Source organism: Lithobates pipiens, unplaced genomic scaffold (genome assembly GCF_037356315.1).
Source record: "Lithobates pipiens isolate NorthernLeopardFrog02 unplaced genomic scaffold, aLitPip1_a1.2 Scaffold_8, whole genome shotgun sequence".
Classification (NCBI taxonomy): domain Eukaryota; kingdom Metazoa; phylum Chordata; class Amphibia; order Anura; family Ranidae; genus Lithobates; species Lithobates pipiens.
The window spans coordinates 248,662,475-248,686,763 of record NW_027507903.1 but is presented as its reverse complement, the minus strand read 5'-3'; the positions used below and the strand labels follow the sequence as shown (position 1 = coordinate 248,686,763).

The 24,289-nt window shown below is 43.3% G+C and overlaps 1 protein-coding gene across 3 annotated transcripts in view; it reads right to left on the bottom strand.

The window, feature by feature from the left end:
* Positions 1-24,289, bottom strand: part of TBC1D30 (TBC1 domain family member 30) — a 117,285-nt gene that overhangs the window by 57,212 nt on the left and 35,784 nt on the right. For 2 of the 3 annotated variants that reach the window (XM_077469787.1, XM_077469788.1), the window contains exon 3: positions 1,217-1,381. The exons of the other annotated variant lie outside the window; for it this stretch is intronic. In XM_077469787.1, the coding sequence (XP_077325913.1) occupies positions 1,217-1,381 (165 nt within the window). The remainder of the gene's footprint in view (positions 1-1,216; positions 1,382-24,289) is intronic. 3 annotated transcript variants of the gene reach the window in all.

Genomic DNA, 24,289 nt, shown 5'->3' with positions numbered 1-24,289 from the left:
TGCTTTTCAGATTACTGTACCTAATACTGCCATGCTGCATGTAGAAACAAAAATACAGGTAGGTTAGCTTAGAGCATTTAGTTAAAAGCAATACTGCACATTAGCGTGAAAAAGCAATTATGAGGCAAAACATTAATTCAGATGTATACATTCACACTGAACCAGTGGTGTCAAGATGGAGAGGCTGAGGGGGGGCTGGAGCCCTGAGTGGGTCCCCAAAAAGCCCCGGGTCTTGGGCATGCACAATTCTGTTATTAGCGCCAAGCGCCGCCACCGAGCAGTGACCGATCTGACCCCGAGTGCAGCCGAGTGACATAGCAGGTCCCGCCATATGGAGCCTGCAGTGCCTATGATGGATGTCCCACTGGTCCAATGCCGGGACCGCAGGACATGCGACATCCATCATAGGCGCTGTAGACTCCAGAAGATGGGAATTACAATGCGGCCACCACGCAGCGTCACTGTGAGAAGATCCCCACTCGGCGCTCGGGCAGGTGGCTCTCCTATCCTGTGTCATGGCTCTGGCTGCCTGGAGTGCCTGGCTAGTACTCTACTGTGATGGGAGCACCGCACAACACGGGTGAGCTGCAGGAGGAGGTCACTTCACCTGAAGTCTGGTCAGATAGGTAGCATCTCTCTCCCTCCCCCCCGCGCCAGGCTCAGACTTTGGGCTGAAGCCCCTCGTCTTTTTGCCACCTAGCAATGCCACTGCACTGAACACCACCTGGCAATAACTATAGACAATACTTGCCATAGTTACACCTTTGTAATTACAATGCAAAATAAGACTTCACCTGTCTACTTACTATACCTAAACCAAATAGGTTGTTATCAGCTGCTTAGAGGATCCCTAAACCTCCTTCCCTGCATGTCTTCTTCTCCCGGCCGAGGGGGGTAGGGAAAAGCTGTCCATGCAAAGAGAAGACAGTGATTATTGCTAGCAGCTATAGCAGCCATTAGCAATAATTGAAGGAGAATCCGGCAGGCTGGTTGTACCCAAGTTAATAGATCGATCAACTTCGTACATTTGGCTTGCCCATTAACCGTTCGAATCTCGGCTGGTTCCTGCTGATGCAGAGATTTGAACAGTGTATGGATTACTTATCTTGAAACTTTGCTTGGTGTTTTGTTGCAAAGGGGATTTTAGCTAACCTAGCTATAATTGTTTTCTTTAGTAACTTGAAGTACATTTCTTGGCTTTCCAATGAATACTTACAGCGTTTCTGGGAGACGGCCTGGAGACAGGCAGTAACAATATCACAGTTTTTTTGCTGTTTGTGCTGTAATCGGTCCTTCTGCCTCAACTGGCGCAAGAGCTTGGCAGACTGAACCTCAATACGACGTTTAAGTTCTCCCCTTATTGTTTTCAGTTCACTGCAATCTGCAATAATCAGAAAAAATAAACATGAATAATGCATGAAGCTGGCCAAAATAAGTGGGCAATTAGGTAGATTGTTACTAAAGTAGCCTAGTTTAAAGCAGTAATAAGGCTAAAAATAAAAAATAAAATGTAACATGTTGCAGTTTACCAATCCTTAAATGTACTAGCTGCATTTGTTTTTTTGATTTTTTTTTTTGTGAAATGTTTTTCCCTTAAATTTTCACCAGTAGGTAACAGACTTCCTATATTAGGTCTCCACTCTGAATAGAGGAGAACCCTTTGGGCAGCAGCATTGCGAATCTGTGGAGAGGCTAGTGTTAAATGCACTAGCAAATTTAGGAGGACTAGCCTAACCAATCAAAGCTGGCCTTCAGTTATAACCTTACAACAGTTTTTCCTTTTGGAATAAAGGTTTGACATAAATGAATACAAGGCTACCATTGTAAACATCCCTGTCAGTGTTAAATGGTTTGTCTCAAGCCTCTGCCACTTTTGCTGGACATCTTGGTCTGTTGAAGTTACAAAAAATTTAAAAAATAAACTGACTTACTGGCCCAATTAACAGGTGAAAATAGAGAAAAATAAAAACAATGCAGCCACCACATCTAAGACTCAGTAAGCTGCAATATAACAACGTTTTGTTTTCAGGTTTAATGCTTTAAGTGGTTAGTTCACCTTTTCAGAAAAAGGGAAAACAGGTGAACACCATACACCTTCTCCATTCACGAGATCCACTGTATACTTACCTCTGGGGATGCTGAGCTGTCAGTGCCCACGTAGCTGGTTCAGAGATTTGTGCATTTCTCACATACATGTAAAAATCTGTATTTTTTTTTTTTTTTTTTTTTAATAGAAAATTTCTTAGACCCCACACACACATTATAAATATATATATATATATATTATATATTATATATATATATATATATATATATATATATATATATATATATATATATACACATATACACATATACACATATACACACACATACATACATACATACATATACACACACACAGTATTTTTACCACGCAGAAAAAAAATGGTTAGTGTTGCAGTATTTTATGCGGGACTTACAGTGGTGTGAAAAAGTGTTTGCCCCCTTCCTCATTTCCTGTTCCTTTGCATGTTTGTCACACTTAAGTGTTTCGGAACATCAAACCAATTTAAACAATAGTCAAGGACAACACAAGTAAACACAAAATGCAATTTGTAAATGAAGGTGTTTATTATTAAAGGTGAAAAAAAATCCAAACCATCATGGCCCTGTGTGAAAAAGTGATTGCCCCCTAAACCTAATAACTGGTTGGGCCACCCTTAGCAGCAACAACTGCAACCAAGCGTTTGCAATAACGTGCAATGAGGCTTTTACAGCGTCCTGGAGGAATTTTGGCCCACTCATCTTTGCAGAATTGTCCTAATTCAGTTACATTAGAGGGTTTTCGAGCATGAACGGCCTTTTTAAGGTCATACCACAACATCTCAATAGGATTCAGGTCAGGACTTTGGCTAGGCCACTCCAAAGTCTTCATTTTGTTTTTCTTCAGCCATTCGGTGGTGGACTTGCTGGTGTGTTTAGGATCATTGTCCTGCTGCAGAACCCAAATTCGTTTCAGCTTGAGTACACGAACAGATGGTCGGACATTCTCCTTCAGGATCTCTTGGTAGACAGCAGAATTCATAGTTCCTTTTATCACGGCAAGTCTTCCAGGTCCTGAAGCAGCAAAACAGCCCCAGACCATCACACTACCACCACCATATTTTACTGTTGGTATAATGTTCTTTTTATGAAATGCAGTGTTCCTTCTACGCCAGATATACTTGGACACACACCTTCCAAAGAGTTCCACTTTTGTCTCATCGGTCCACAGAATGTTGTCCCAAAAGTCTTGGGGATCATCAAGATGTGTTGTGGAGAAATTGAGACGAGCTTTGATGTTCTTTTTGCTCAGCAGTGGTTTTCTCCTTGGAACTCTGCCATGCAGGCCATTTTTGCCCAGTCTTTTCCTGATGGTGGAGGCATGAACGCTGACCTTAACTGAGGCAAGTGAGGCCTGCAGTTCCTTGGACGTTGTTGTGGGGTCTTTTGTGACCTCTTGGATGAGTCGTCGCTGCGCTCTTGGGGTAATTTTGGGCAGCCGGCCACTCCTGCGAAGGTTCACCACTGTTCCATGTCTTCGCCATTTGTGGATAATGGCTCTCACTGTGGTTCGCTGGATTCCCAAAGCTTTGGAAATGGCTTTATAACCCTTTCCAGACTGATGGATCTCAATTACTTTCTTTCTCAATTGTTCCTGAATTTCTTTGGGTCTCGGCATGATGTGTAGCTTTTAAGGATCTTCTGGTGGACCTTACTGTGTCAAGCAGCTCCTATTTAAGTGATGCCTTGATTGTGAACAGGTGTGGCAATAATCAGGCCTGGGTGTGGCTAGAGAAATTGAACTCAGGTGTGGACAACCACAGTTATAGTATGTTTTAACAAGGGGGCAATCACTTTTTCACACAGGGCCATGATGGTTTGGATTTTTTTTCACCTTTAATAATAAACACCTTCATTTACAAATTGCATTTTGTGTTTACTTGTGTTGTCCTTGACTATTGTTTAAATTGGTTTGATGTTCCGAAACACTTAAGTGTGACAAACATGCAAAGGAACAGGAAATGAGGAAGGGGGCAAACACTTTTTCACACCACTGTATGTATGCGCTTGAGCGTGAGCACAGGGGGCGAGGGCACGTTACATTTTTTTATTTTTTTTTAATCGAAAGCTTTTATTTTTTTTCTCTCTCCACGGTCTCTTTAATTTTTTATATCAACTTTATTGCTATCACAAGGGATGAACAACATCCTTTGTGACAGCATGGGCTGCAGTGGCGGCCCGCCCATAGGGGGCGCCGGCCCCCCTCTCCCTAGGTGTAAAAAAAAAAAAAAAAAAAAAAACGGGCCCTTTAAGACATTTAAAAAAAAAAAAAAAATGTCATTTAACAATTTAACATAGTGTACTGTGGCGCCGGTCACAGTGCACTATGAGAAGCGCCACGTCGATGCAATCACAAGATTGCATCCATGGCGCTTCATTTGCGGGTTAAAAACCCGCCTTGCGGCGCACTGCAGAACGCCGACTAGCTTCCGCCCGTAAAATCACTGTGATTCTACGGGCGGGAGCATTGTCATTCTGGAAGTGACGTAGACCCCCAAAGTCGGGAGAAGAAGCCGGCGGCGGGGAGGAAGAAAGCCGGACTCCTCCGCTAGCAAAAGAGCTACAAGAAGATAGCGGAGGAGTCCGGCGAGAAGACCCCCGAAGACGGAAGACCCCCGGAGCTGTGCAATAAAATATTTTAACCCTGTGTTGTGTTTTTTTTTTGTACTTTTTTTCACAGGTGAATGGGTAGGGGTACATTGTACCCCATACTCATTCACATAGGGTGGGGGGCCGGTATCCGGGGCCCCCTTATTAAAGGGGGCTCCCGGATTCCGATAAGCCCCCCGCCCGCAGACCCCGACAACCAACGGCCAGGGTTGTCGGGAAGAGGCCCTTGTCCTCATCAACATGGGGACAAGGTGCTTTGGGGTGGGGGGGCCGCACGCCCCCCCCTCCCCCAAGGCACCCCCCCATGTTGAGGGCACGCGGTCTGGTACGGCTCAGGAGGGGGGGGGCGCCCGCTCGTCCCCACCCCCTTTCCTGGCCGGCCAGCGTGCTCGGATAAGGGTCTGGTGTGGATCTGGGGGGGACCCCCACGCCGTTTTTTCGGCATAGGGGGTTCCCCTTGGAATCCATACCAGACCTAAGGGCCTGGTATGCTCTGGGAGGGGGAACCCACGTCAATTTTTTTTTCCGATTACATAAGGGGCGTGTTTTATGAGAAGTGGGGGGGCCAAAATGGTGGGCGGGGTCATGATGGGCGGGGTCTGGCGCCCCCCCATCCAAAAACTTCACCAGCCGCCACTGATGGGCTGTATAGAAAAATTGGTGTATATTGCGATGACATATAAAACATATGTCTAATAGCAGCCAGCACAACACCAAGACAAGTGTATACCAAGAAATATCTGAAAAAATAAATAAAAATAATTTATATATATATATATATATGCAGTGCTCAAAAATATTACAAAATAAGTACAACCTAATAAATAACGTGAATTGACCACAAGGTTAAATAAAAACAGTGAAAAATTATCTGAAATTCAGACTCAAACTAAAGCCATTCTCAACCAGGGTCCCGTGAAACACTTGGGTTCCTTGAGCTGTGGCTGGTGAACCACCTATTTGATGATGCCTACAGAATTCAAGGTTCAACACCACTTAGCAAAGCCAGCAGCATGACACCAAATATCTTTTTAGCTGGCTTTAAGGGTGGCATTCTGAGCACCACTTTAAGGGGGACATTCTTCCTATTGACCACCAATATAAGCATTGTTCCTATTAAGCTTTGATGAATGGGTTTTAGTAAGGGTTCCTTGAGACATGAAAAATAAATTTGGGGTTCCTCTAGGGTTAAGGTTAAGGTTGAGAAAGCCTTATATAGAGGTTTTTAAACCATGAATACAACAGTCCATGGATAAAACATTGAAAATAAACTATGTAGCCAAAAAGGGGATTCTACATGCCATCCGTGCTGCAGTGAAGACACAGACAAAATCACCACGGTTAGTGAGGAGGCTTACGGAAATAAGGAGTTTCAAATAGGCATATGCTCAATGAGTCAATTAGGTATGTGGTATAAGCACCAATATACAAGACCACCACATCCAGGCTCCAGTTCAGGATGGAAGATGGTCCAATTGGTCAGGAGATATCACAGAGAAGCAGTCCTCAGATGTAGCCAACTTGTCAGACCAAATCATTGCTGCTATACTGGAACAGCACTCAGTGAGTGGGCTGTGATAGGTCCTCTTTATGTAAGTATCAAATAGAACGCAGATCGCTCCCCTGGCCTCCAATGCAGCCGATCATACACAGATTGGTCTGATTGGCTGCTTCGCGCGCCGCTTAACAGACCAGTAAAGAATAAAAAATAATAAAACGAAGCCAGTTTCCGACATCACAGAGAGGGTGAAACAGTCAACTCCCTCTCCCTGTTAACTCCAGATGCCGCCACCAGTTGGGACCATACCATGCTCCCTGACTGGATGCGATAGCCCAGGAAAAGCAGGGATGGCACCTGTAGAAGTGATCCAGTGGCTGTACGGCCACTTAAATCACTTTTACATGAGCTTCACTGGCTGCAAATTTTGATACGGGATGATGTCTATAGCTTCAGGCAGTGGCAGAATTACCAGGGTCGCAGCACTTGCAACTGGGCCCTGGAGTTCCGCCGCTGTGGGGGGGGGGGGGCTGTCGGGGGCCAGCCTGCTCTACACCATTCTGGCTGTCCCTTTGTTCAGCAGCATGGGGGGGGGGGGGGGGGGAAGAGTGGGATTGTTCGCCTGCTGACTGCTGAGGAAAGGCTGCTATCTCTGGACAGGAAAGCCATGTAGGGAGACGGACACGGGAAGACAAAGTCAGCTGACCAGTCGACACCAATGGAGTGAAGGGAAGGAGCTCTTCCCTCTGCAGGAGAGGAGACCCATGACACAGGAGCATCTTTGGAGGCACGGGAGTAATGATGAAGGGGAAGGAATCTAATGACTACCTGTGAAAGTGACAAATTGTCAGTGCAACTGATCCCAACCCCTCTGCCTCTTACTGACCCCCCCACCACCATCCCCCCCATGGGATAGGGATGAGATCTGTGGTAGTGGTGGGGGGATGGGATCAGTAAGAGGCAGAGGTGGTGTTGCCATCCCCCCACCACTGTCGCCACTGATCCCACCCTCCATCGGAGGATAGCCTCCACCTCACACTCAGTGAAATATTGCAAGCTGTACATGGATGCACTGCCTCTGTGGACAACTTGAAAGAAAAGATTGGGGGGCTTAAAGACAGTTTCTCTCCTCCACCAGGATATTCAGATGATGAGGGAGAGAACCACTGCTGTGGAGGGCAGAGAGTGATATAGAAGACCAGATGCCCCCTATAAACCGGGATGCGAGAATGGCCACACAGCAAGCCTTTCAGGCCATCAATAAAACAGATAACATTGAGAACCACCTCAGATGCAACAATGTCCACATTGTGGGGCTCCCAGAAAAAGTGGAGGGTAGGGACCCCACTGCATTCATTGAAGGCTGGTGGCAAGAACGGTTTGGCAAAGAGGCATTCTTTCCAATTTAAACAGTGGAGCGGGCCCACGGGGTGCCGCCACGCCCTCTTCCACCAGGCAACCCTCCCAGATTGATACTAGCCAGAATCCTAAACTACAGAGACCAGGAGGTTGTGCTGCGACTGGCCAGAGAAAAGGATGCTGTGCAATACAATGGCACCAGAATATCATTCTATCCTGACTTCTCTGCAGAAGTGCAATGCAGGCAATTGAAATTCGCAGAAGTCAAAAAGAGGTTGCCAAGGCTACAGCTATCATATGCGATGATGTTCCCGACCAAGCTGCGAGTAGCATCCAGAGGTGAAAACGTACAAGATGGTGCAGTGTGGCTGCATCAGAATGAACAAGATCTACGCCAACGGGGCTGCAAAAATGGTGAAGGTTGATGCTTTGTTCGGAATTCCTCTACGGCTTGAAGGGCGTCTGTCAGGAAAGGTTCCATCCCCTGGCAAGATCTATAATTTGGCATGCAGTACTGAGGTCCACCAGCAAGTGTCTCCTGGCAGTTTGGAAATGCCCAGAGAGCTTTTCCCTGCTGGTGTTATGTCATCTTTGGGCCGCAGTACTGATGTCCACCAGCGGATGGATCCTGGCAGTGTGGAACAGACAGCACCTCCTGCGTTCAGGTGTCACTTGAAGCCAATCACAGGTATTCCTATAAATAACCGGCTGTTGATTGCCCTCATTGCCTTGGTATCTTCCTTGTGTCCTGATCTGATCCTGTTACCCGATTACCCAATCCTGTCTCCCTGTCCTGACCCACCTGTTACCTTGCATCCCTGCCCTGCAGTCTGATCCATCCATCCTCCTCCCGTCCTGTGTTCTTGCCCCATCTGCTGATCTCCCGTTGATGACCCTGGCCTGGCTTACAGCTGTGATTCTGGAACTGCCCTTTATTTATCTGCTGACCCTCTGTGGATGGCTCTGGTCTGGCTATTGTTTATGATATTTCCCATGTATTGTACATATCTGTCTGTTATTTGTAGGTTTCTGTCTGTTGGTTGGTTTATTGCACTGTCATATTGGAGGTGGTTGTATTCATATTATTCACTGTATTCATATTATTCACAATTCATGACAGCGTCTAACTACCTCCTACAGTTACCATTTTGTTACAGAGGGCGTGTAAATGGTACCCACCCTCAGCGAGTGAAAATCCACGACTTTTCCTTTTCTTTACCACATTGGTACAGGTGTACATGTGACATGCTAATGTGTACACTGCCTCTACATTGCCTGTTAAGGTTTACATGGCTTGAGTTTCTGTGCCCTGTTGGCACAAGGAGGGCTATTGACAATTGAGCTGTACACTATTTGGGTGGCCCCAGCTCTGCCACTCCAACAGATGCCAGTCAGTTTTCTCTGCTGCACAAGATGAACTACCCTATGTTCCAGATGCCTTTCCAACATACAATTCACTCAAGTGTTACAATATGTTCCTCCCATTATATATAGGTTTCAGGTATTTCATATGTTTATTGTCTGCATTTTGTGGATCACCGTGTTATACTTAATCACGATGGCGGCATGCACAGGCATATACGTATGTATGCACATGTGTGTGCACTTTCTCTATGTATTCTAGTTCTTGTGCTCAAATACCCTGAATGTATTTGTATAACTCTGCTCTATACGTCATTTCCGGCAGCAATGGGAATTATTTCCCTCGCTTTTTAATTTTATTTTTATTTGGATCTTTACTTTTTTAAATTTTTTTGGGATTTAAATTTTTAAATTTTGTTTACCACTTGGATAAAATTATAATACCAATCACCTTACGCTCATCAAAAAGGCTGTATAAATTACCCTAGCCTAATCTTACTCGTGTCACCATTATTTTAAAATAGGAACCATGAAGTTTTTTCTATATTTAAAATGGACGCACAAATAAATATATGGCCAAAAAAAAAAAAAAAAAAAATTATATTTTTTTATGTATATTTTGATATTTTTCCCCATTTTTTCTATATGTAATTTTATATTAGCAACTCTCATAGTATTTCCTTATGAATATATATTTAATATTTTTTATATTTGTCACCAACATCTGTTTACTCCAAACTTATTTTATACAAATATTTTTTAAAAAAAACGGAGTGTCTAGTACCTTCATTGTATGCTTAATTTGTAGCCCGTATTGCACACTTTAAATAATTCCCCCGTTTTTATCCGCAATCAAGAACGCCGATTACTAAGGGGGGCGGTGACATCCCTATGTAGATTTGGATGTGTTCCGCTGGAGACACCTCCAAAAAAAAATGGCCACGCATCCATTTCCGGCCATAGACATAACAAACACGGCGGAATAACCAAAAAAATGGCCGCCCGCACACTTCCGGCGACCATGTAGACCGCAAAATGGCCGCCGGGACACTTCCGGGTCTTCCCCAAAATGGCCGCCAAATGAGCTATTACTGTCTCTATTTAAAGACACTTCCTTGAGCACTAGTCATCCCCTGATGAAGTCACGTGACCGTGACGAACACGCGTCGGGACGCTACTGGAAGTGACGCAATCAAGCTCGAGGCTCGTTTATACTCCTCATAAGAAACTTGTTTGTTTGTGAGTATTAATCTGTTTGCTGTAATAAACTTTAATACTGGTTAAAAAACTACTACACTATGGGGCTCCCTTCCTCCTCATCTGTTTAACCCCTTACATACACACCAACTGCCGAGGTACCCCCCCACGCTGAGTGCTGCTGAGCGATTATTTAAAGAGACCAACACAGCGCAATAGGCAGGAGACGTCAGGATCTGGGGATACAGGAACGGGACCTCGAGGGATAAAGAGCACCAGGAACCCTGAGGATGCATATATTATATGCTGTTACCTTACAGCTGTAAGGTAAGGGGACACCCATATTTCGACTACACAGGACCACGTGGGATATATTCACCATCACCACTACCACCACCGATTACCATTGCTATTTTATAGTGCACATATATTCAAACACCAGCACTGTATGCGATTTTGTGATATATGCGATTTTTGATATAATCGCCACCGGCTGTCGCACAAGCTGAATGGACACATTCTGACAAACGTTATTGTTCAATTTTTATAATTTTCTTCTTTTGTCTACATTGTTTTAAGTATTGTGCACAGCTTTTTTGGATTATTCTAGAGGGATTTTGTTTCTATTCCTTCAACACCAATTTTGCTTATGCGTTTTTTTTGATTTTCTGCCACTCTTTGCACAATTGCATTACTGAGCTGCTTACTGTATTGATATTGCTTTTATTATTTTATGGTAGAAGACACCCGCACGTATTTATTTTTTATAACCTTTTCTTGGCACTGGCACCTTATGCGATTTCTGTCAGTCACAACCAACCACACTCTGCACAATTGACTTATCGAGTTAGTGACTGCTTTATGTATATTGTTTTTTTACTTTATGGTGTAGTAGATATTTTCACGGACCTATTTACCGTCTAGCACTGGCACTTTATGCGACTTTGTCAGCTTTAACAAATCGCATTGGGAATCACTATATTTTTTTGACTGCTTTATGTATATTATTTAATTCACTTTATGGTGTAGTAGATATTCTCACGGACCTATTTATTGTCCAGCACTGTCACTTTATGCGACTTTGTTAGCTTTAACAAATCGCATTGGGAATCACTAGCTTTAATTATTGCGATTTTTTTCTTTTTCATGCTTATATATTCATTTGATTTTTATTCTGAATACTACCATGTTATAGCAGTGAGGGTCCCTTATCCCCTCACAAAACACGCATACCGTTTTCTCTGTAACTGGGGTTCAAGTACCCCATTTCAGTGTGTGCAGCAGTACGAAAACTAGACTTCTTCCTGATTAGGCGCAGGAATAACTTCTTTTATGTTACAATATGTTCGTTGCACGCTCCACTGACTGCTCCAGACTGTCCGTATGCCATATGCTGTTACTTTATCAGAACACTGCCTATGCCCGAGAGACAGTCCCATAACTCTACATGTAGAAGTACATGTCTGACATGTCTTCTACACCTATAGTATCATGGAATGTCCGGGGGGGGGGGTAAATGACCTACTGAAGAGAACCATGGTTTCCACTTATACGTAAATTCCACCCTGCCATTATTGGCCTGCAGGAGACCCACCTTCAGGGGGGATACTGTTGGGTTCTTACAATATGCCTGGGTGGGAAAAGATCATCGCTCCACATACCCCACCTTTTCACATGGGGGAAGTATACCGATACACAAGGCGCTGGCCTATCAGGAGATTCTCTTATTGATGTCTCAGGCAGATTTGTCTTTCGGTATTGTATGCTGTATACAATTACCTTAATTCTAGCGTTCGTGTATATAACCCTTCCCCGTCTTCCCGGGAGGCGCTACAGCTGTTGCTGTCATACCTGCCGAACAAACCCGATATTCCGGTACTGATCATAGGTGACTTTAACTTCTATTTAGATCCCATATTGAATAGACATCCCCCTCCATGTCACCCCCTAAGTGAGGTCGGGGCACTGCTCTTAGTCGCTTACTGGCGGAGGCGAGATAGACTGACATATGGCAAATTTGCAACTCAGACAACAAACCATTCCCTTGTTTCTCCCAAACCCATGGAAGCTTAACGCCTTTTGGCTCAAACTATTTACTTCTTCACAGGAATGGATAGCCTCTCAGATTGGAGACCTCTTCCTGTTGCACCATCAGTACCCTGACAGTTTGCAGAAATGGGGGACCTTTAAAGCGTACCTTAGGGGTGTATTTATCACAGAAATACAAAATTGTTAAAACAGAATTCCTCTGCTCTGTTGGAGCAGGTGGGGGACCAGGTGAGACAGCTGGAACTGACCTATGCAGCAGGCCCAACAGATTCTGCAAGTGAGGCATAGATGTTGGCCCAAGATTCATTGCACTGCCTGAGATCCTCCGCTGCGGAGCGCAAATGTTTTACAAAGCTTGTATTTTATGAGGAGGGGGAGAAGACAGGCCACCTACTTCACAAAATTGCTCAATCCCAACAACAGTCCCCGGCCATTGGTGTCATTTGTGCCTCCAGTGGCAGGGTGGTTAACTCTCCACATCATATCCGAGCTGGCATCCTTCTATGCAGACCCATATGAGTCGAGGGAGGCCTACTCAGATGGGGACCTAGCTAATTATATGTTCACTATTGATTTAGCCTCTTTATCTGCTAAGGCTAAACAACAACTAGATGCCCCGTTAACACTTGAGGAATTACAGTTGGCGGCCTGCTCTTTCCCCACCTGTAAAGCGCCTGGGGAGGGTGGCCTCCCTATTGAAGTATACATAATTTGGAGAACAACTACTGCCAAAGTTGTTAGTGGTGTTCAATGCATCTCTTGAGGAAGGTAGATTTCTCGCCTCTATGACCAGAGCGAATGTGATTTTGTTGTTCAAGCTAGGGAAGTAACCTGGCTCCTACAGACCTATTTCACTGCTTCAGAGCAATGTAATAGGACCCTTCTCTCTCAACGCCAACAAGACATTTGTCAGTGTCAGCTGGTGGTATCTGTGGGTGGTGCTATCCAAGTTTGGCTTTCTGAACCGGTTTCCCAACTTTATATTATACTAAGAGCACCCTGACAAAACTCCATAAAATGAGCAGACTGGTGGACCCTGGAGCGAGGTGGTTGGAAACTTCAACTGGGCGTTTCAAACAAGGTACCTTTAGATCCAATATGCTGTATACTGGGGGTTCTCGAGGACGTGATCCCTGAGAAACTGCTCAGGATTGCATTCTCTAGGGCACTATTCCAGGCCAGGAAACTTATCTTACTGGGCTGGAAAGCAACCTCGCTTCCCACTACCACCTCCTGGATAAAGCATATGGGAAATACCCTTATTATGGAATGATTTATCTACCAACACAGGGGATGCTCAGGTAGGTTTTAAAGGTTATGGTCAAGTTGACTGGACACTCCTGGACTAAGCCCCAGGGAATTAATTGGTACTGTCTTGACGTCTAGAGTGTCCCCTCGGGGTGAATAGGATATATGATGATGTATATATGTATAAAGGGATTTATATCCACAAGAGGGCAGTATGGATGTGAGTAGGTGTATGCTACGTTTTGATCTGTAGCTACTGCAATGTTAATAACGAAGGTGTAACTGTCATTGTTCAAAAGGTATGGCTTGTGCATTGGAAGATAGTTAATATGTTCAATAAAAACTTTGATTAACAAAAAATAAATAAAACGATATCCGGCCCAGGTAAAAGCGTGTGGTGCAGAAAAAGGCTCCACTGTACGATTTCTTTTTCAGTTTCAGGAATCAATTAATAGATTTTTACCAGAAAAATAAGCAAATACATTTTAGGTCCATATATATTTGGACACAGGCACAATTTTAGTTTTTTCTAGGTATTTACCAAAACATATTCAAGCTATAGTTATATAATGGATATGAGCTAAATGTGCACACACTCAGGTTCAATTTGCAGGTATGTACATCCAAATTGGAGGAAGGGTTTAAAAATTACAGCTTTTAAGAAAAGCTTTTTTCAAAGGGACCAAAAGTAATTGGACCATTGAATAAAAAAGCGGTTTCATGGCCAGGTGTGGGCTACTCCTCCATTATTTCTTCATCAATTAAGCAGGTAAAAGGTCTGGAGTTGATTCCAAGTGTGGTATTTGCATTTGGAATCTATTGCTGTGAAACTACATCATGCGTTCAAAAGAGCTGTCCATACAAGTGAAATAGACCATTGTAAGGCTTCAAAAACAAAAGAAATCCAGCAGAGAGATAGCAGCAACATTAGAAGTGGCCAAATCAACAGTTTGGTACATTCTGGGGAAAGGAGAACGAAGCACTGGTGAACTCAGCAACATAAAAAGGCCTGGACATCCACAGAAGACAACAATGGTGGATGATCACAGGATCCTCTCTATGGTAAAGAAAAACCCATTCACAACATCCAGACAAGTGAAGGACACTCTCCAGGAGTTAGGTGTATCATTGTCAAAGTCTACAATCAAGAGAAGACTTAACCATTCATAAGCTTGAAGAATAGAAAAGCCAGATTTGACTTTGCCAAAAAAAACATCTAAAAAAGCCAGACCAGTTCTGGAAAAGATTTCTTGAAACTAAGGTTAATCTGTACCAGAATGATGGGAGGGAAAAAAATAAATAAAAAAAAAAAAGTGTGGAGAAGGCTCGGAACAGCTCATGATCCAAAGCACAAAATGTCATCTGTAAAACATGGTGGAGGCAGTGTGATGGCATAGGCATGCATGGCTTCCAGTGGCACTGGGTCATTGGGGGTTTATTGATGATGTGAGAGAAGACAAACAGTCGGATGAATTATGCCATGTTTAATGATATACTGTCAGCCCAAATTCAGCCAAATACAGCAAAGTTGATTGGACGGCACTTCACAGTACAGATGGGCAATTATCCAAAACACACTGCAAAAGCAACCCAGGAGCTTTTGAAGGAAGAGATGTGGAATATTCTGCAATGGCTGAGTCAGTCACCTGATCTCAACCCAATTGAGCATGCATTTCACTAGCTGAAGGCAAAACTAAAAAGGCAGAAAGACCCACAGAGAACAACAACTGAAGACAGCTACAGTTAGAGCCTGGCAAAGCATCAGAAAGGAGGAAACCCAGTCTTTGGTATTGTCCATGGGTTCCAGACTTCAGGCAGTCATTGCCAGTAAAGGATTCTTAAACTATTAAAAATGATCATTTATGACTATATTCATTTGTCCAATTATATTTGAGCCCCTAAAAATGGGGGGAACTGTGTATACAAATGGTTGCAATAAGATTTGTACTTGATATTTATGTCCAACCAATCTCTTGAATTAAAGCTGAAAGTCTGCACTTCAAAATTAATTTGGATTGTTTAACCACTTCCCGACCCACGCACGACGATGTACGTCGACAGAATGGCACGGGCAGGCATATTGGCCTACAGGTACGTCCAATATTCGATGCCGCCCTGCCATCGGGAGCGCGCCGCCGTCGTCTCACGGAGCGGCCGAATGGAGGAAATGCTGTATAAACAACATTTCTTCATTCTGCCTAGCAACTAGTGACGCTGATCTCTGCTCCATGTGATTGGAGCAGAGATCAGTGTACACTAAGGCATCGCCAAACGGGGGGGCAAGCAAGGCCCTGATCCCCACATAACCCTCAAGCGGCATCCCCGGAAGTCCATGGGAGCAAGTGGTTAATTTGAACTTTATTCTGGTAGCATGCAGGGCAAAAAGTATGAAAATTGTGCCCGTGTACAAATATTTATGGGCCCAACTGTGTACCAACCTATGTAGCAGGCATATAAAGTGCAATTGCTTATGGCAGACCAAGCAAGTATTGTAGATAATCATATTCACTGACACCGGTTAAAAAGGCTGTGCTCAATTCTAGTGTTTGTGTACTTCTAAAATTGAAGAATAAATTTAATATTAACCACTCACTGACTGCCATTATACGGCTACTGTTTGAAGAGTAATAGCTAGCTGCCATAACACAGATATCTTCTTCTTCAGCGGGCGGCTTTCAGATAAAAGTAGTCTCGGGGGGCGTGGCCTGGACGCTGAGGAGAATGGCAGCCTAACTTGTGAGCTCCTGCTGTAACGGAGGGAAAACAGCAGATACCGGAGGTAAACTCGAATCCACGGTCTACGAACCGACATGGGAACATCCTCCCGTAGATCCTCTACGTCCCGATCCCGGTCTCCTCGAGATTTGTCTCACGAAACGAGTCAAAACATCCCTGAGATGGTCCGCTCTCAGGCCAGCAATATGGCGTCCACACGAGGCCCGCCATTACCTCAAATCACCTCACAATCCTCACGGTCTCCCTCAGCTACTGGTGAGATTGTGCTCGAACCGCAACACCACCCCAGTCTTACCGATCTTCGATCGGTCGCGGATGATATTAAGCAAACATTAACGGCGGCTATTTCGGAGCTCCGCATAGATATTCAAACGATTGCGAACAGAGTACAAGATGTTGAACACAGAACGGCACAACATTCCACGGTACTTCGTCGGTCCTGCCAGGTTATAGATACTCATACCCTGCAACTTAGAGATCTGAATCGCCACATGGAGGACCTTGATAACCGCGGTAGACGACATAATCTTCGTCTCCGCGGACTCCCTGAATCGGTCGAAGCCGATCGTTTGAGACCTGAGGTAACGGGCCTGTTCAACGCTATCCTGGATCGGGACCCCCTCACCCCTATAGGATTGGAGCGCATTCATCGCGCCCTACGTCCACGAGGCAAGGAGACGGACCCCCCCAGGGATGTGGTCTGTTGTGTGATAGACTATCAGCTCAAGGAAGATATTCTCAGACAAGCGCGGGTGAAACACCCGCTGATGTACAACGATACAGAAGTTCGTTTGTTTCAAGACCTATCCTCCATAACGCTTCAACGTCGCAAGGAACTCCGCCCACTTCTGGAGGTTTTGCGCGCCAAGGGCATACAGTACAGATGGAAGTATCCGTTCGCATTATCTGCTTCTGCGCAAGGCCGTTCGGCTTTGTTGAGAGTTCCGGAAGACCTCCGACGCTTCTGTGCCACCCTAGAGATTCCCTTCACGGATGTACCGGATTGGTACGCGGAATTTCGTCCACAATCCGGGAGACGTCACCAGCAAGAATACGAACCGATGGAAGTTCAAGAACATCGCAACCGCAGACAACGTTCGCCTTCACCTGATCAACCTCACGGCTTCCGCACCGATCCTACTCACAACTCCAGTCCGATGAAAGCGCCGACCACGAGAAGAGCTCGTCGAGATCGTTGATCAGAAATGCAGGGGTATTAACCCTTTCTTGGAATTGCTAAATGGGATTCTTCTGTTGATATACTGACACCTCTTTCCCATCGTATTTCTTTTTTCTTTTTATTGACTCGAGGGTTTTTTTTTTTTTTTTTTTTTTTTTCCTTCGGGCCACATTAAGTCTCGGGGACTTATTACTAGCAAACTTGCTCCCCTTTTTTCCCCTTTTTTCTCTTTTTTTTTTTTTTCTTTTTTTTTTTTTTTTTTTTTTTTTTTTTGTGTGAATCTCAAGCTGTTCAGAGATTGTTATTCTGTAGTCTATTCTGGGATTTTTATTAATGTACTCATTATAAACCTTTATGTTGGGATGAAAATTTTTCTTTCTTAAAGCATGATATTCCTTTCATAGGTGTAATTCACATGGACCCAATGCAACGTCTCATGGGCATTTTCCTTAGCTAGAGAATACACATAACTTACCAATCTGGCGATGTATGTTACCCCAGACCTGTCTTGGGTATTCAGTGAGCTGCTCAATTTCGTGGGGGACCATTTGTTTTCATTCCATCCCCTTCACTAATATGCGCTGTGGTCCCTGTGGATTACCCCTCCCCCCAGTTTTTAACTGTTACCGAAACTGAGGGAAACTATGATTACTGTTTTTATGATTTATGTTGTGCTCAGAAGCCCCTCTTTACATTGGGTCCTCTACTGCCAGGAAACAAAGAGATCTATTTAATTTTTTGAGGAGCACCCAGATGCTTACTGGATACCCGGGGTAAGGGGTGAGTTAATAAGCACAAATGAATCCATCTGTGTCCTATTTTAGATTACTAACATCATGGTTAGCATCTACCATTTTAAGAGTCTTGTGTTACGACACCTCCTCTATTTCCCATTAGGATGTGGTCATTTTCACGCTCTCCCCTTATTCTTAATGGGGGGGTCACAAACATGCAATTTAAGTTCCGTACTGTGTCTGATGGCTCTCATCCCGGGTATTATTAATACCTTATTACACCAATCACAATTCAGACGCCTTTTTTTTTTTTTTTTTTTTTTTGCCCGGTTTATCATTTCCCCTACAACTCTGTTATTACAATCTCCATAGGGGTATTGCTAATGATAGATCCTTGACTTGTCCTCGAGACTATTCTAGTTCAATTTGGGAAAGAGCTAGTTTTGCTTTATTGCCACAAGATACCTGTTTAGTCTGACAACAATACTTTAATTTGAAATTGAAGTTTATTATCGGTTTAGTTCTGATGTTGTGTAACCCTTCTTCCATGTTTTACTCCATTTCATGGGTTTTTATTTCTATTTCTCAATACCTCTTCGCCTTGACAATGTTTTATGCATGATTGTGTCAATTAGAGTTTCCAGTTAAACTTTACTAGGCTTCAGGCCTGCACCCTTTATCCTCAATCCTGTTTTGCCTCTCATACTCGTGTCTGCAGACGAAGTGTCTTTTATATTGAATAGATCCATTAACAGATATACACTCCTTTTTTTTTTCTTTTTCGGGTGTTTCCTCTAAATGTTTTGACAAGATTCTAGACTGTCGTTAGGCAACTTACATTTTTCACACCTCCATTTTAAGCATTCATACCCTTCCCTCCGTTCAGCTGTCAGCATTTCTTAATCTTGTATTTACTCTCCTCAATAACCCAGACGACGTTTCACACAGAGATATTCTGCTCAGCCATACCACTTTTACTTCCATTAGTTCTTGGAATATCTCACACCTGTTTAGGTTTAGTCCTTTGCATTATATTTGTTGCATCGGACACAGCGAGCTGGTTCTCGCTACAAACCTCAGAGAAATTGATTTCTTCACTAGTCTCGACTACGCTTCTATATAATCTACGGGTGTAAGATCCTTCGAGACTAGCACTCCCCCCCCTCTTTTTGACCCTTTACCCCCCGGATTCCTTTGCCCCCTTTTTCTCCTAGTGTTTTTCTTTCACAACGTAGTATAAACTCCTTTGGCTAGTCTTTTTGTCGACCCCTGTCATTATATTTCTAGGGTGTTCTATCGCGTCTCTCGCACATCTGAAGATAGAATGGTCTCCCCTTCACACAAGACACATTCCAAGGCGCTCTCGCTGAGACTGGTCTCCATTAATGTCAAAGGTCTTAACTTACCGGAAAAGAGATCCCAGTTCCTGCGAGAATGCCATACTTTGAAAGCGAATATAATATTAGCACAGGAAACACATTTTCTGACAGACAAAACTCCTAAGCCGTCGGATAAAAATTTTCCCACGGTTTTTCATTTGACGAATAGCCACTCCAAAACAAAAGGTGTGTCGACCCTTATCTCTAAAAATACACCCTTTCAACTAATAGATTCACTAAGCGACACTGAAGGGAGATACTTATTTCTTAAAGGGACCATTCACTCCAAACCAATCACAATTGCTAATATATACTCTCCCAACACAAAACAAGTTACTTTTTTTCGTTCTATCTGTGATCTTTTGTCTTCCTTCTCATCGGGCATCCTCATTCTCGGGGGGGATTTCAACGTCCCCCTGAATCCTATCTTAGATTCCTCCTCTGGTTCCTCAGCCTTGCCATACAAAGCTTTGAAACAAATAAAATTGCAACTCCAAAACATCCTGCTACATGATTCCTGGAGAACGCTGAATCCACAGGGAAAAGATTATACATATTTCTCCCCTACTCATCAAAAATACTCCCGAATTGATTATTTTTTTATCTCACAACCTGACCTACCCCTCTTGACTAAGGCCACAATAGAACCTATGACATTTTCTGACCATCATCCAATATCCATTCTTCTGGAATTTCCCGAAACTATAACCAAATCTAAAACGTGGAGACTTAATTCTGCCTTGCTCAAAGACCCAATCAACGTGGCAAACATAAAAACTTGTCTTACAGACTATTTCAGACTTAATGAAATCCCTGACACCTCCACACTATTCCAATGGGAAGCTCATAAAGCTGTAATCCGAGGGGAATTTATCAAATTATCCTCTCTTCTTAAAAGAGAACGCCAGGCCAAAATAGCAACACTTATGTCCCAAATTCGCGTGTTGGAAGCCACGCACAAACAAACACTTGCAATACAGACCTATCAATCCCTGACACAAATCAGGAAACAATTATTAGAAGAACTTAACCTGAAGATCAGGAGACAATATGTCCTAAGAAATAAACTCTTTTATGAAAAGGGTAATAAAGTTGGCTCTCTTCTGGCTAGAGCAGTGCAAAGTAAGAAACTCAACTCAACTGTACATCATATTACTGATAACCAGGGTAAAGCTTACAATTCAAATGAAGATATAGCCCAAAAATTCGAAGAATATTACCAAACGCTTTATAACATTCCCTCTAGGCCCACTAAGACCAGTAGTTTGGAGGTGAGACAGCATAAGATTAACGAATTTCTCTCCAAATTTGGCCCTAAGCGTATTTCTCAGGAAAATGCCCAAAAGCTGAATACTCCCTTATCCGAAGAAGAATTCGATAAAGCAATCAAAGAGATGAAAGTAGGGAAGGCACCTGGCCCAGACGGTCTTCCTTTGACATATTACAAAACATTTACAGACATACTTAGACCCCGCTTTCTCCTAGCATATAAATCCTTCGCCTCTACTTCCCATGCCCCCCCTCATATGCTTGAAGCACACATTACAGTAATACCGAAAGAGGACAAAGATCCTTCCCTGGTCACGAATTACCGCCCCATTTCACTCATTAATGTGGATGTCAAGATTTATGCTAAAATTCTAGCGAATCGCTTGTTGCCGCTTCTCCCGTCTTTGATCTCTTTAGATCAAGTGGGATTTATCCCAGGACGGGAAGGTAGGGATAACACTATTAAAGCGCTTAACATCCACCATTGGTTGACCTCAACCAAAAAACAAGGATTCTTTCTTTCCCTGGACGCCGAGAAGGCGTTTGACAGGGTGGCCTGGGATTACATGGACTCGACCCTCAAAGCAATAGGATTACCGGACTTATTTATCTCATATATTCGGGCTCTGTACTCCCAACCGACCGCCAGAGTGCGGGTCAATGGCCACCTGTCAAACGCCTTCCGGCTCCACAATGGTACGAGACAGGGTTGTCCCCTCTCTCCTTTACTTTTTGTCCTCACTCTCGAACCTCTTCTCAATAAACTAAAATTGAATCCAGATATTAATGGCGTTTCAATCAATACCCGCATTTATAAATTAGCAGCTTTTGCGGATGACATTCTTCTTTTCTTAACCAACCCGCATATCTCCATCCCCAATCTTCTTTCCGACTTGGAGATGTTCCAATCCATCTCCAATCTTAAAATAAATTACTCCAAATCCATTGCCCTGAATGTAACTCTCCCCGCAGAGATGGTAACGCAATGTAAAGCAAATTTCCCCTTTAATTGGGCTGATCACTCAATCACTTATTTGGGAATTAAAATACCGACGTCCCTCTCCAACCTCTTTAAGGAAAACTTTCTCCCAACTTTGCAAAAAACCAAATCAGACCTTAAGAACTGGAGAGCTCTACAAGTGTCCTGGTTCGGTAGAGCTGCACTCCTTAAAATGACTATTCTTCCACGCTTCCTTTACTTATTACAAACGATACCGATCAATATTCCCTCGTCCTTTTTCCATTCTTTCCGTCAAATATGTTCCGCTTTTATATGGCAAAATAAAAGGCCAAGAATAAGTTTTACACGCCTTACCCTTCCAAAAATCAAAGGTGGAATTGCCCTTCCTGACCTACGTCGATACTATTGGGCCACACATCTTGCCAGGATTGTGGACTGGAATGTTCACCAAAATGTAAAAGATTGGGTACCACTAGAACACTTTGTCTCTACACAAAATCTTCGATCACTGCCCTGGATAAATCCACGCCATATACCGATACAGCACAAGAAACATCCGCTGATTGGGCCCACACTGTCTGTTATTCACAAGGCATTGAAAACAATATATCCGCACCCATGGCTGAGTCCTCTTACCCCACTGAGAAACAATCCCGATTTTCCACCAGGCAAGAGTCCCATTTATCTGGCCAACTCCTGGCCCCACACAGATCTTACTGCTAGGCAATTCTTCGACAGGAGAAAGAATTTCAGATCATTGGCTGATTTGAATACCACGGCTTCCCCTATCCACATCTCCGACTGGACGTATAGACAATTATATCACTTCTTGACTGGACGACATAATATAGACTATTGGACAAGAGATTTGAACACCCTAGAAAGTCTTTGTACACAACACGAACCACAAAGACATCTCATCTCCATCCTGTACACATATCTCTTCATGGGAGATTCAGCGTTCTCCAGCAAGCCTTACTCCTCATGGGAGCAAGATCTAGCTATCAAACTTTCTGACTCAGAGTGGGAAACCATTTGTACTTATATTCTCAAAGGATCCCTTAATGTAGCGGTTCAGGAAGGAGGATACAAAATTCTCTCCAAATGGTATAGAACCCCTTCCCTGCTTCACAAATTCTCAGATAATAATTCCAACTTATGCTGGCGCTGTGGCAAGGCGGAAGGGACCATGCTTCACATTTGGTGGTCATGTCCCGCCCTTCAGAATTACTGGAGATCTGTCCATGACACCATAATTGCTGTAACATCCCAAACCAATAATTTTTCCCCTGCTTCCTACCTACTTCACTACACCAAAATCCCCAGGACACGCTACTTTAAATCACTCAATATGATTATGATTAACACGGCGCAACAATGCATCCCATGTCATTGGCGATCCTCTACAGTACCAACCATAGCGGAATGGTTCCGTAGATTAAATAACACCGAAACCATTGAAGAATTAATTAGCATATCCAATGACACAGTCACAAAATTTTCAGAAATATGGCAGGACTGGCGCCGTTTCAAACTTACTGACGCTTACTCCTCACAATTGGGTTAAATAATTCTCATATACTAGATTATACCCTTCTCAGTGTCACCCCTATCCTCTAAATTTAATCTTTTCCACCCTTCCTTTCCCCCATAATATGTATTTCTGATTGTTCTGTTTTCACATTCGATAGCTCAGAATATCTTAGTGTTCCCTCCTTTCTAGTTAATGCACCCTTAAGGTTGGTTCTAGATTCAACTATATCAGTAACTAAGATCTTTAATGTGACTCTTTCCACGGTTGGAAATTGGTTAAATTCTGGAGTAAGCTGTTGATCTATTAACTATTTATCTACGCATTCATGCCTTATTGTGCCATGTATATTCTGATGCTATACTTATTCCATTGTTTGTATTTCTCTGTATGACTTCTTTACCTCAATAAAAAAATTTTGTGGAAAAAAAAATAAAATAAAAGTAGTCTCAGTGGTGGATTCGCTGTAAGATTACTTGCCCCCCCCCCCCATGCTCTGGTTGTCTCCGTCACTTACCAGAGCCATTGGTAGCAGTGGAGACGATTGGGTCCTCTTCCCTCACAGGCTAGATGCTGAGTGAGGGAAAGATGGGCCCCACTTGGCTCCATAGCATTGGATGGAGGAAGCGATGTCAAGCGTCACTTCCTCACAATGCTCTTAAAAAAGGGGAAATTTTTTTTATTATATATCTATATATCTATCTATCTATCTATCTATATATATATATATATATTTTTTTTTTTTTTTTTTTATAATTTATTTTTCTATTTGATTTTAGTGTAAATGCGAGATCTGACCCAAAATCTCACATTAAAAAAGGCCTGTCATGCTTTTTTTCCTATTACAAGGGATGTTTACATTCCTTGTAATAAAAAAAAATGGGGTCACTTTTATTTCTAAAAAAAAAGAAGACAAAAAAAAAAAAAAAAGTAAAAGGGCTCCGTCCTGCCGAGCACACACGCAGAAGCAAACGCATAGGCAAGTCGCACCCGCATATGAAAACTGTGCTCAAACCACACGTGAGGTATCGCCACTATCGTTCGAGCGAGAGCAATAATTCTAGCACTGGATCTCCTCCAACTCAAAACTG